The 14094-nt window shown below is 39.3% G+C and overlaps 1 protein-coding gene across 9 annotated transcripts in view; it reads right to left on the reverse strand.

Moving 5' to 3' along the window:
* The window catches only part of kif28 (kinesin family member 28), a 51156-nt gene that overhangs the window by 22284 nt on the left and 14778 nt on the right, over positions 1–14094 (reverse strand). For 8 of the 9 annotated variants that reach the window (XM_069930882.1, XM_069930881.1, XM_069930884.1 and 5 more), the window contains 6 exons: positions 13329–13396; positions 8942–9084; positions 8437–8558; positions 7486–7576; positions 4523–4661; positions 2910–3033 (listed from right to left, as the gene is read on the reverse strand). In XM_069930882.1, the coding sequence (XP_069786983.1) occupies positions 2910–3033; positions 4523–4661; positions 7486–7576; positions 8437–8558; positions 8942–9084; positions 13329–13396 (687 nt within the window). The remainder of the gene's footprint in view (positions 1–2909; positions 3034–4522; positions 4662–7485; positions 7577–8436; positions 8559–8941; positions 9085–13328; positions 13397–14094) is intronic. The other variant, XM_069930883.1, reaches the window with a different exon arrangement.

Raw genomic sequence — 14094 nt, forward strand, 5'->3', positions numbered from 1 at the left:
GTTCTATTTGATCTCAGGATCTTGATTCCCATTTAGTGAGGAACAGGCTTAAATAATTTAATTTGTGCTCAGTGAGATCAATACTATGGTTTCTGAAAACACCTGTGCACAAGTGTACAGTCAAATGCAGACTATTTTACAAAACAAGACCCTAAGACAATAGGAGCTGAAATAGGCTGTCTAGTCTGTCATGAGCTGATCCATTTTCCTTCTCAGGCCCACTGTCCACTCTTCTCCCCATAACCTTTGATATCCTGGCTGAGCAATATCCTATCAATCTCTGTGAAAAATACACCAAATAACTTAGGGTTCACAACCGCCTGTGCAACAAATTCCACAAATTTACCACCCTCTGCCTCAATCCTGTGCCCTTTTGTCTTGGACTCTCCCACCTTTCTACATCTACTCTGTCCATGCCTTTCAACATTCAAAATGTTTCAATGAAATCCCTCCTCAATCTCCTAAATTTCAATGAGTAGAGGCCAAGAACTGACAAAAGCTCCTCAAATTATAACCATTTCATTTCCAGAATCATCCTTGTGACCATCCTCTGAACCCTCTCCAATGTTAGCACATCCTTTCTTAAATGAGCCCAAAACTGGTCGCAATACTCCCAAGTGAGGTCGCACCAGTGCCTTATAAAGGCTGGACACATTTCTGCTCATATATTTTATTCTTCATGAAATGAATGCCAGCAAAGCATTTGCCTTCTTCACCACCGACTCAACATGCAAGTTTACCTTCATGCTATCCTTAATGAGGATTCCCAGGTCTTTTTGTCACTAGGTATTTTCAGTTTTCTCCCCATTTAGAAAATAGTTTGCCAGTTTACTTTTTTTGGCTTAATTCATTGGAATATCTCACGATGATAACACTCTTTCTCAATCGAGCCATGCTTATATGGTGTTTGGTCAATTAGTGTTTCAGTACAAATTGTTTTATACTCTGAGATGGTGTAAGAATGGGCAAAATACACAGAGACCATATCCAGCACAGAACAGGCCAGTTCGGCCCTACTAGTCCATGCCGTAACAAATCCCCACCCTCCTAGTCCCACTGACCAGCACCCGGTCCATACCCCTCCAGTCCTCTCCTCTCCATGTAACTCTCCAGTCTTTCCTTAAATGTAACCAATGATCCCGCCTCGACCACGTCTGCCGGAAGCTCATTCCACATCCCTACCACCCTTTGCGTAAAGAAATTTCCCCTCATGTTCCCCTTATAATTTTCCCCCTTCAATCTTCAACCATGCCCTCTAGTTTGAATCTCCCCCACTCTTAATTGAAAAAGCCTATCCACATTGACTCTGTCTGTCCCTTTTAAAATCTTAAACACCTCTATCAAGTCCCCCCTCAATCTTCTACGTTCCAGAGAAAAAAGCCCCAGTCTGCATAACCTTTCCCTGTAACTCAAACCTTGAAATCCTGTCTCTTCTTTTACTGTTTATGCTCAGAAGGAAATGTCTCCATCTCGGGAGACATACTCTCGACAGACACCTACATACTCACCAAGTCCCAGTTCTACTTCGACTATACCTCTTCCCACCCTGTCCTCTGTAAGGATTCCATTCCCTTCTCTCAATTCCTCCGTCCCCATCGCATCTGCACCCAGGATGAGAACTTACATGCCAGATCAACAGAGATGTCCTCCTTTTTCAAACAGCGCACCTTTCCATCGACCACCATCAAATCGGTGCTCAACCACATATCCTCTATTACCAACACATCTGTCCTGGCCCCTTCCGCCCCCATGTGAATCAAGGTCAGGATTCCTCTTGTCCTCACCTACCAGCCTCTGCATCTAACACATCCTCCCCCGCTGTTTCTGCCACCTACTACATGATCCTACTACTCAACACATATTTCCCTCCCTGCCTTCCGCAGGGACCGCTCCCACTGTGACTCTCTTGTCCACTTCTCCCTCCCCACCAATTATCCCCTTGGGACCTACCTGTGACTGCAGGAGATGCTTCACTTGCACCCCACCTCCTCCCTCACCACCATTCGGGGCCCCAAATAGACCTTCCAAGTGAAGCCACATTTCACTTATGAATCTGCAGGGGTCATCTACTGCATCCGGTGATCCTGTTGTGGTTTCCTATACATTGGAGTGACTTGGACGCAGACTGGGAGATCACTTTGTTGAGCATCTCAGCTCTGTCTGCTGCAATAGCATGGATCTCCTAGTGGCCACCCATTTTAATTACCTATCCCATTCCCTTGCTGACATGTTGATCTGTCGTCTCAAGCACTGCCAAACTGAGACCACCTGCAAATTGGAGGAATAACACCATCTTCCAACTAGGCACCCTCTAACCGGACGGCATTAATATCGATTTCTTTGGCTTTTGTTAAAAGCTTCCCCCACCTCTGTCTTACCTTTCATTGTCTCTTTTTGCTCAAAGATGACAAATTCTTACCTCATCCCTTATCATATCCAATTAACACCTTGTGTTGGTCTGGATTCCTCCCCCAGCCAGCATTGTTTGAATTCTGAGACTTTGAGATTTCCTGCTTCTGGCTCATTCGGCTTATTTCTTGAGAAGGGCTCAGGCCCGAAACATCGGCAACATATCTTTGCTTTTTAGGGATGCTGAAAAGACCGGCTGAGTTCCTCGAGCATTTCAGTGTGTTTTTACTATAATCACAGCATCTGTAGACTTTCGTGTTTCACTCAGAAGGAAATGAAAGCCCAACTTAGCAAGATTAGGTCCAAAATGAAGAATTTTTGCTGGATAATGTATGTGCATTTTACTAAACTTCGCTTTGAAATTGTTCATCCATTGGTTTTTAAAAGCACAGAAATATATTTATCATATACTTTAACAAGGTAGAAGGGAGTAGCACACTCTGCAAGACACCTTTTAGAATGGAGCACGGCAGGCTGTATTTTAAGAGCGAGACACCTACCAGATGTGCAAGTTTAACTTTGGTATGAATGAGGACTCCATTTAAAATCACTCTGGCTTGCCCATGTGGCTCTAGCGATACTTTGCTGTTCTGGTTTGTGATGGTGGCATGTTTCTCAGCAATACTGTATGAGAAAAATGACATGAAGTGGCCCAATAAACCACATTCTTTCATGGATTAAATACTTCTGGATACACACACTGCACCACATTGTATAGATAAAAGGATTTTAAAACTGCACACCACCACACATCAAACCATTGTTGAGTGGTTTATTTATTGCACTGTATCTGTTTAAAATATTTTTCATATTTTCCATGAAAAAGTATAATCTTTGCCTTAACTATAACAGCATTCAAAACTCCAACCCAATGTAGAAAAAAATTATATCCTTCATTCTTTTATTTTCTATGATTGCAACCCATCCCCTCAACATACACACAATAATTAACTTAAATGTTTTACCTCAATTACTCTATCAAAGTCTTTTGTAATTTTATCCAAAGCTCTCTCGCCTCCTTTGCTACAGTGTAAACCTTCTCAGGCTCTTCTCTTGTCAGAACAATCATTGCCCTCTCAGGGTCTGCTCTGATGAAGTTTCAATGGACGCTTTTGATGTCCATTCCTCAACAGGGTACCCTCATCTGAATGAACAATAACTGCTTTCCAAACGATATTTGAAACATGCCCTTAGGAACTTCCTTTCCTTCTCTTTTATACAGTTCTGCTCATAAAACTAAAATTCTGGGGCTTATCAGCTTTTAAATGTTAGGGAATTGTTTGTTTGAACCCCTATTTTAGCTCTTCCTTCACAGTTATTTCATCGTCTTTACGAACATAGAATACAGCACAGTACAGGCCCTTCAGCCCATGATGTTGTGCCAACCTATGTTAAACCTACTCCATGATAAATCTATCCTTTCCCTCCCTCATGTGCCTATCTGTCTTTAAATATTCCGATTTTACCAGCCTCCACCATCTCTCCCGACAATGCATTCCAGTCACTCACCACTCTGTGTAAAATAAACCTACCTCTGATGTCTCCCCTAAACTTCCCTCCACTCACCTTAAACAAAAGTCCGTTGTATTGGCCGTTGCTGCTCTGACTGTCCATCCCATCAATGCCTCTCAAATTTACACACCTCTATTAAGTCACCTTTCATCCACCAAAGTTTTAAAAAAACCCTAATTTGCTCAACCATTTTATAATGAGTCTATTCTAACCATTTTGTTCTCTCATCAAGACATTCCACAGTAAGTCACAAGCCCCTCCTGCGAACTCTTCTGTGAATAGTGGGATGAGGTGAGAAGCACCGATGTGCAGCTGAGCTGAATGCAGTCTTACCCTGATGACAACATCATTAGGCAACACTGGTTAGTAGTGCTGTGATGGAGACAGAATTGTAACCCTTCTCAACAGACATGACTGAGACTGGCTGTTTCATGACCAAGGATCAGCCAATTTTAAAACTGCTCGATATCAAGTCTCCCTCCCCCCACCATTTGAGTTACAAAGTTGCACTCTAATAACATTAGCATCAAATAATCTGAATTTATGTCATACAATCAAACATAATTGATCACTTTCAATTATTATAAAAATGGATTGTTACTTTTTGGAGAAACTTCCGCTTGGCATTCCCACAACACCCCTGTATTTCTTGAAAAAATTTGTTTCCGTTTCCACATACCCCAAACCTCGAATAATAATTGCCTGTGGAAAATTTCCAGATTGTCCCACGACAGATTCTCCTGGAACAAAGCACAAGCATGCAGAAGTAATTTGTTCCATTTGAAATATTAGTGATACAGAGAGCAGGTATGTTGTATTCTTAGCGAGGCTTGTATTCATTGAAGTTTAAAAGAGTAAGAAACCGATAAAATTCTATTAAACTCAACCGAATCGAAACACGAAAGATCACAGATACTGGGTTCCAACCCAAATTGTTGACAATTTTTTCCGCTGATGTGCTCGACTATCTGAAGTCCCCCAGAGGTCACAACCTGGGTAGCACAGTTAGCACATCACTATTACAGCGCCAGTGACCTGGGTTTGAATCCAGCGCTGTCTGTAAAGAGTTTGTACATTCACCTTGTGATCTGCATGGGTTCCCTTTGGGTGCTTGGTTTCCTCCCACCATCTAAAACATACGGGGCTGTAGGTTAATTTGGGTGGGATGGGTTTCATGGCCGGAATTGGCTTCTACTATAAAATTTGAAAAAATGAATTTAAACTTCCTGATGCAGGGTATGCCATTGATAATCAAGATCAGGGGAAATTTGTGAACCCAAAACAGTTTTTCGTGGAATTCTCTATGACAGAAAGCAAGTCATTAAATAATATTTGTGAGGTAGTCCGATATATTTGTCAATGCTCAAGGGATATTGGGTGTGGGGCGGGGGGCTGGGGAGAAAGGCAGAAACAGAGCACTGAAGTGAATGATTAGACCTGATTGTAGTGATCAGTAGAATAAGCCAGCCTACTGCTGCGCCTATTTTGTACATTGAGTGGAGGAAATATGTAAACCAGAACTTCCCCTGGCTGTAAAAAAATAAAAGTAATTACTGGGACTGTTAGAACATTACAGCATAGCACAGGCCCTTTGGCCCACAATGTGGTGCGGCCTATATATATTATAAAAAAGCTAAATCCTCCCTCATAACCCTCTATTTTTCCATTCAGGCCTGTAGAAGAGTCTCTTAAATGCCCTCATTCTTCCAGCTTTCAAGGTATTCCAGGCACCCACAACTCCTTAAAAAAAATCTTAACCTTACTCCCTTCACTTTGTACAGATGTCTTCTGGTGTTTGCTACTCCTGCCCTGGGGAATAAAAGGTGCTGTCTACCTTATCTATAACCTCTTTCACACTTGCAAGTGGTCCCAGGAATTAGCCGCCCATCGGCCTTTAAAGTGCCTAGTGTGAACGTCATTTCACACTGGGGATTGACGCCCTTGACCCCTACTACAATCCCCGGCGTCTGCAGACACTGTCGTTGCAATCAGGTAAGTGTAAAACAGATCATTGCATTGCGGGATTGAAATGACCCACGTTTTTGCTTGAGTGCAGGAAGAAAAGATTAAAAAGAAGGTAAACTTTGCTGTGGGAAAGTCGCGGTTGTGGACAGGGAGGAGAGAGAGAGAGAGAGAGAGAGAGAGAAAATAAATAGCAATAGCGGACAATATTTAAACAGCGTGGGAAAATTGGTAGCGCTATAGTGCGCAATTTATAAAGACTGTGGGGAGAAAGCAAAGGCAGGCCTGACTTCCCAGAATACCGTGCGACAAAGAAACCCCTCTATGAATGCTCCATGCATGCAGCCGGGCATGCAGCCCTTTCTCTGCTGCATGGAATTCTGGGAGGTCAGGTCTACCATCACTTTTTCCTCATGGTATTTATAAATTGTACACAAGTACTACCAACTTTCCCATGCTGTTTAAATTTTATGCAATAATGCTACAAACTTTCCCACGCTGTATAAATTGTGTGCTACCAACTTTCCCCACCTGGTTTAAAAATTGTCTGCTATTGCTATTTATTGCTCGCACTTTCCCATGGTCCCTTATAAAGGTTTATATAGGTTGGCACAACAATGACAGGGGCTGAAGGGCTCATACTGTGCTGAACATAAAGCTTAATTATGTTATAATTAGGCATGATTAATTTTGTTCAAATATAAGATCATAATACATTGATCAGGATTTAGGGCATTTCCACCATCGCTCAATGCGTCATGAAGGTTAGAAGAGTCCTAACTCCAGGGATGGCTCCTTGCAAGTGTGAAAGCATTCAGTGTCCCAGTTAGGAGTAGGCAAGTATGAAAAGCCAAACCCCCATTCCTATCCCAGGACACTGAACAGCCAATTTAGTGGGACGCAAATGTGAAAGGGGCTTCTGTCTCTCATAATCTTGTAGACCTCTGTTAAGTCTCCTCCAGTCCTTCTTCACTCCAAAGAGAAAAGCCATGGCTCTGCTAACCTTGCCTAATAAGACATATATCCCAATCCAGGCAAAATTCTGTAAATCTCATTGGCACCCTCCATAACTTCCACATCTTTCCTGTAATGAGGTGACAGAACTGAACACAATATTTTAAGTGTGGTCTCACCAGAGATTTGTAGAGCTGCAGCATCACCTCATGACTCCTAAACTCAATCCCTGATTAGTGAAGCCCAGCTTACCATAGGCCTTCTTAACTTTCCTATTGACCTTGTGCAGCAACCTTGAGAGATGTATGGATTTGAACTCCAAGATCCTTCTGCTCTTCCATACCGTTAGTAACCGACCATTAACCCTGTACTTGGCCTTCAGGTTGGTCCTTCCAAAATGTATCACCTCACACTTATCTGGATTGAACTTGGTCATAAAACATTTGATTGCATTAGTTCAGATGTTGTTTTATCCTCAATGTTAACCAATCCAAATAGATTCTACTCAAGACAAGGTTGAGCTGAAAATGGATACGAGTTGAAATGCAAGTCAGTTGTAGCCCAGGTGAAGATCAGACCAAACAGAAAGAACAGCAAGTAAAACCCAGACTTGGGTCAGAAGACAGCAGCAGTGTTGGAGGCCAGTACCATCCTGGATGAAGTGCCTGACAAAGGCCGTGAGCTGTGGATCCACATTGACATTCGACAGATACGGGAACATCTGAATCATGAACCGTTCCTAGAAAACAGAGGCAAAAAGCTTACTCATGCTTTCTATTAGATCTCTGACTCAACCCAGCTTAGTGGCCACACAATCCTGTGGTAATTAGCACAGGATTTGCAAACCTAACAAAAGGATGTCAGAAATGAACAAGGTCATTCCAAATTACAAACAATTTTCTTACATTTCAGCTGGTGGTTTAGAATTTCAGCCTTTCCTCTCAAACATCTGTGTACTGCAATGGCAGTACTCCCCTACAGCAGTTCTCTGGTAGAGGTCATGTGCTGTTAGGATTTGTAACACCCATTTCTTTCCGAGCCCTGAGTTTCCTGACTTTACAAGTGCCCTGGTACAGTTTTGACTGTGTATTTCTGGGCTTAAATTTTTAAAAAAATCAAAACTTAAAAAAAAAGTACATATGTATTTTTATGGACACTTTTTTGCAATTAAAAAAATTATTTTCCATATATTAAATATTACAAGATACAAGGATAATGATCCATTTCCAGGTGAATGCATTTCCATCAAATTGGCCTGATTCTGCTGAAAGGTCAACTGAAAAGTTAACTCTATCTCTTTCTGATTTGTTAAATATTTCCATTTTAATGTCAAAGTTGCAGCATCTGCTGTGTTTTGCATTCTGATCATACACAGATTACTGACTGAGGCTGATCTGACTGAAAGAATCTTGCTTTCAATTTCAATAAGATTCCACCTGCATTGAATTCGTCCATCGTTATTGAATGAAGATCTACCGGGACCAATGCCTGAAGAGGGCGCACAAAATCAGTGAACCGGTGCGGACTCGAAAGGCCAACATGGCCTGTTTCCGCTCCGTAAATGGTTAGATGGTAAAACAGGATTCTTCCTACTTTTACCTGCATGAGGTTTACAAACTGATGCTTCCATTCCTTCTGTGCTTTCTCAAGCCGTTGCTCCCAAGATGTCTGAATCTCCACCAACAGGAGCTCGTTTCCGGCCAGCAGGCGCCGTAACTCTGCTGGTGAGGGAAAAGCAGCATGCTTTAGATTTAGATCCACAGAGGGCAAGTGTGAGGGGTCATTGAGGATGGAAGGGTAGGATTTTCTGTTGGGGTAGTACTATGGTAGGTGTAGCAGATTAAGGAATCCTGCAACTTTTGGTTTGTAACTTGCATTTTAGATCATTCTCCGAATTAAGTGCCAACTCCCTAAATATTCATTTTAGATCATTCGTTTTAAATATTCATAAATATTTTAAATATTCATTTTAAATCATTCTCCTAATTAATTGCCTTCTCCCTAAATATTCACAAATTTTGTGGTAACAGATCAGCAAATCCGGTCTGATTGTGAATTTAGCTCGAGGACTTTCACCAACTAACTTCAACTAACAGGTACCTACCTGTTTCCTCTTCCACCCTTTTTCCAGAGTTTCTAATCTTAGTAATCTTCAATTGCAGCTTGGCATTCTCTGCCTTTAGCTCTTGAACAAGTCGCTCCGTTGCATTTTCATTTATTACCGCCTTGTTCTGAATATTTTTCGTCCTTTGTGCATTGAAGAGAAAATGAATAGGGAGATTAATCTGTATAGTCCTTCCAGTCTGTTCCATCTTTGAATTGTCTGTTAGCCAGCTCAGAGAAGTGAAACACAGAAGTCTGCAGACACTGTGATTGTAGTAAAAACAGAAATGTTGGAGGAATTCAGCTGGTCTTGCAGCATCCATAGGAAATAAAGATATATGACCGACGTAGCAGACTGGAGCCCTTCTTCAAGGTATACTCATATACCTTGAGGAAGGGCTCAGACCCGAAATTTTGGTTAATACCGTATATGCTCATGTAAAAATAGTGGATTTTTAAAATATAATTTTTAACGTTAAATTTATGGGGTCGACTATTACATGAATACTACTTTTGACCACGATAAGTACCTGTATTAATTTGAACCATTGGGAGCTTCAATGGGTGGGCAGGTCCTAGGTGAAAGTCCGCAGTCGAGGCGTCAGGAGATCAGATGGACTGGCGGCTGGGGCTAAAACTAGGAAGGTTGACTTTTATACAGTATTGACTTTTACACGAGTATGTATGGTGCATCTTTACCCCCACCCCATGGATGCTGTGAGACTGGCTGAGTTCCTCCAGCATTTACTATATCTAGAATCTACTGAATAACCTCTGGAGCTCCATAGGGAAAAATTTTCCTAAGATTCACACAAGAAGATCCTCCTGATCTCCATTTTTTTAAAATAATTTTTTTATTTTTCACACCATAAACCACACTGACCAATATACATACATTTTCCTTTTCAAATATATACAGTGTCATTTCCCCCCCCACTCCTCCCATCCCACCCTTCCTACATTCCCCCCCATTCATTTAAAGTACAAAATCTAAGACACATTAAACCAGTCAAACAATGTTGTCATTCAACAAAAATAAACAAGAAATTCCACTGAGTCAATACTTTTCATTTCCTTCTCCTTTCGTTAATTTAGGTGGTAGATGTCCCCGGTAGGTTTCCTCTATTGTGTTTCATGTATGGCTCCCATATTTGTTCAAATATTTCAATATTATTTCTTAAATTATATGTTATTTTTTCTAATGGAATACATTTATTCATTTCTACATACCATTGTTGTATTCTCAAATTATCTTCCAATTTCCAGGTTGACATAATACATTTTTTTTGCTACGGCTAGAGCTATCTTAAATCTTTTTTGTGCACCATCCAAATCAAGTCCAAATTCTTTATTTTTTATGTTACTTAGGAGGAAGATCTCTGTGTTTTTTGGTATATTGTTTTCTGTAATTTTATTTAATATCTGGTTTAGATCTTCCCAAAATTTTTCTACTTTCTCACATGTCCAGATTGCATGAATTGTTGTTCCCATTTCTTTTTTACAACGAAAACATCTGTCAGATACTGTTGGGTCCCATTTATTTAACTTTTGAGGTGTAATGTATAGCCTGTGTATCCAGTTATATTGTATCATACGTAACCTCGTATTTATTGTATTTCTCATCGTTCCAGAGCATAACTTCTCCCATGTTTCCTTCTTTATTTTTATATTTAAATCTTGTTCCCATTTTTGTTTAGTTTTACCATTTGTTTCCTCATTCTCCTTTTCTTGCAGTTTAATATACATATCTGTTATAAATCTTTTGATTGTCATTGTATCTATAATCACATATTCAAAGTTACTTCCCTCTGGTAACCTCAAACTACTTCCTAATTTGTCCTTCAAGTAGGATCTCAATTGGTAATATGCCAACACTGTATCTTGAGTTATATTATATTTATCCTTCATTTGTTCAAAGGATAATAATCTATTTCCTGAAAAACAATTTTCTATTCTTTTGATCCCTTTTTTCTCCTATTCTCTAAAGGAAAGGTTATTTATTGTAAAAGGGAGTAACTGATTTTGCGTCATTATTAGTTTTGGTAATTGGTAACTTGTTTTATTCCTTTCTACATGAATCTTCTTCCAAATATTGAGCAGATGATGTAATACTGGAGAACTCGTTGTACCAATTTTTCATCCCATTTATATAATATGTGTTCAGGTATCTTTTCCCCTATTTTATCTAGTTCTAATCTAGTCCAATCTGGCTTTTCCCTTGTTTGATAAAAATCTGATAGGTATCTTAATTGTGCGGCTCTATAATAATTTTTAAAGTTTGGCAATTGTAAGCCTCCTTGTTTATACCATTCTGTTAATTTATCTAGTGCTATCCTCGGTTGCCCCCCTTTCCATAAAAATTTCCTTCTTATTTTCTTTAACTCCTTGAAGAATTTCTCCGTCAAGTGTATTGGCAATGCCTGAAATAGGTATAATATCCTTGGGAAAATGTTCATTTTAATACAGTTTATCCTTCCTATTAGTGTTAGTGGTAAATCTTTCCAATGCTCTAAATCGTCCTGTAATTTTTTCATTAGTGGATAATAATTGAGTTTATATAGATGGGCGAGATTTTTATTTATTTGTATACCTAGGTATCTTATTGCTTGCATTTGCCATCTGAATGGTGATTCCTTCTTAAATTTTGAGAAATCTGCATTATTCATTGGCATTGCTTCACTTTTATTTACGTTAATCTTATAACCCGACACTTCTCCATAATCCTTCAATTTCTTATATAATTCTTTTATTGATAGTTCTGGTTCTGTTAAGTATACTATAACATCATCCGCAAATAGACTGATTTTATATTCCTTATCTTTTATTTTTATCCCTTTTATATTGTTTTCTGTTCTTATCAATTCTGCTAGTGGTTCTATAGCTAACGCGAACAATAAGGGTGATAGTGGGCATCCCTGCCTTGTTGATCTGCTTAAATTAAATTGCTTTGATATCTATCCATTTACTGTCACTTTCGCCAATGGCCCCTTATATAATGCTTTAATCCAATTAATATACTTCTCTGGAAAACTGAATTTTTGCAATACTTTGAATAAATAATTCCATTCTACTCTGTCAAAGGCCTTCTCTGCGTCTAAAGCAACTGCTATCATTGGCGCTTTACTCCCTTCTACTGCATGAATTAAGTTAATAAATTTACAAATATTGTCTGTTATCCGTCTTTTTTAATAAATCCAGTTTGGTCTAGATTTACCATTTTAGGTACATAATCTGCTAATCTGTTTGCTAATAGTTTAGCTATTATCTTATAATCTGTGTTAAGTAATGATATTGGTCTATATGACGCTGGTGCGAGTGGATCTTTCCCTTGCTTTGGTATTACTGTAATTATTGCTGTTTTACATGAATCTGGTAAGCTTTGTGTTTTGTCAATCTGGTTGATTACTTCCAGGAGGGGAGGAATTAATAAATCTTTAAATGTTTCATAGAATTCTATTGGGAATCCATCCTCTCCTGGTGTTTTATTATTTTGTAGTTTCTTTATTATCTCTTGTATTTCTACTATTTCAAATGGTTCTGTTAATTTATTTTGTTCCTCTATTTGTAATTTTGGTAGTTCAATTTTAGTTAAAAATTCATCTATTTTGCCTTCTTTCCCTTCGTTTTCAGTTTGGTATAATTGTTCATAGAATTTTATAAAGTTTTCCTTGATCTCCTTTGGATTATATGTGATTTGCTTGTCTTTTTTCCTTGATGCCAATACCATTTTCTTAGCTTGCTCTGTCTTAAGCTGCCATGCTAGAATTTTGTGCGTTTTTTCCCCTAGTTCATAATATTTCTGTTTTTTCTTCATTATGTTCTTCTCCACCTTATATGTTTGTAGTGTTTCATATTTTATTTTTTTATCTGCCAATTCTCTTCTTTTAGTTGTATCTTCCTTCATTGCTAATTCTTTTTCTATATTTACTATTTCCCTTTCCAACTGCTCTGTTTCCTGATTGTAGTCTTTCTTCATCTTGGTTACATACTGATCTCCATTTGAAGTAGCTCAATGGACAGGTCTCTGGAACCAAGCAATGAATATTGGTTTATTCTCCAGTGGTGTACTGAGGAACAGGCACAGGGTCAGAAGTCAAGACTCTATATGCCTTGTTGACAGTGTTTTAAAAAATCCCAGATAATTATTCACAATTCTTTATATTTATCCCTCAACTAAAATCACAAAAAAAAAGCAGATTTACTCATCATTGCATTCGCACGACCGAGTAGCAACTGTAGTGTGACAAATAGTTCACACGTTGCCATAACTAGAACCACTTCAAAGAAAAAACCTCAGTGGTAATAGAGCACTTTGGAATGGAGAAGTCAGATTTAAAAATGTGAGCAAATTTTCTCAATTCTTCTCCAATAAAGCTTGACAGTTTTACCTTTCAGTATAGCGTAACGTTGAGAGAGTTTCTTCGTAACAAATATCAGCTGGACTGACTGTTGCAATCTGTAAGAGAATTCATGATTCATTTTGAAAGCTGCACTCATCAAGTGGAGGGAATGATCATGTAAGAATGGATCACTGATAATAACATTAATCAGTCCAAGTGGGGTGGATACAAAGTGGTTGTCTGCCAGTGGATAAAGAGGACAATGGATAAAAGTTCTGTTTTTCTTACCTAAGTGAATAACTCAACATTTATCCTAGTTACATTTAGACTTAATGTGTCTAAATTCTCTTGAAGTCGCTTTGTACACGCCTCACAGCCTCACCAAGTTGGAACTTTTACCTTCAATTCTCCTGGTGAAATTATTGCTAATGTATTGTGAATAGCTGGAGTCAAAGGGGCGAGTCACGTATCACCACATGCCACCCTGGAAAAGATCCCCATTTCCTTCTCTCGGGGCCCTGCACGACAACCAATTTTCAATTTATGCCATACACAAAAGTGCTGGAGAAATCTAGCATCTATAGGAAGCAAAGGATAACGAAGGCCTGAGCCCTTCGTCAAGGTACGAGCAAAAATCAGGCAGGTGCAGAGTTACAGGGAGAGAACAGTTGGGATGGAGCAAAAGCAAGTTTATTTATGTAAGGTATCCTCAATATTGAAGACAAGTGTAGGGTCAGTAGCAAACCCAGATCGCTGCAGATCGCAAAGTCTGCCCATTCCCAGTAAAACTCCGTTTCACTGCATTAAATATCAA

This window comes from Narcine bancroftii, chromosome 4 (genome assembly GCF_036971445.1).
Source record: "Narcine bancroftii isolate sNarBan1 chromosome 4, sNarBan1.hap1, whole genome shotgun sequence".
NCBI lineage: Eukaryota > Metazoa > Chordata > Chondrichthyes > Torpediniformes > Narcinidae > Narcine > Narcine bancroftii.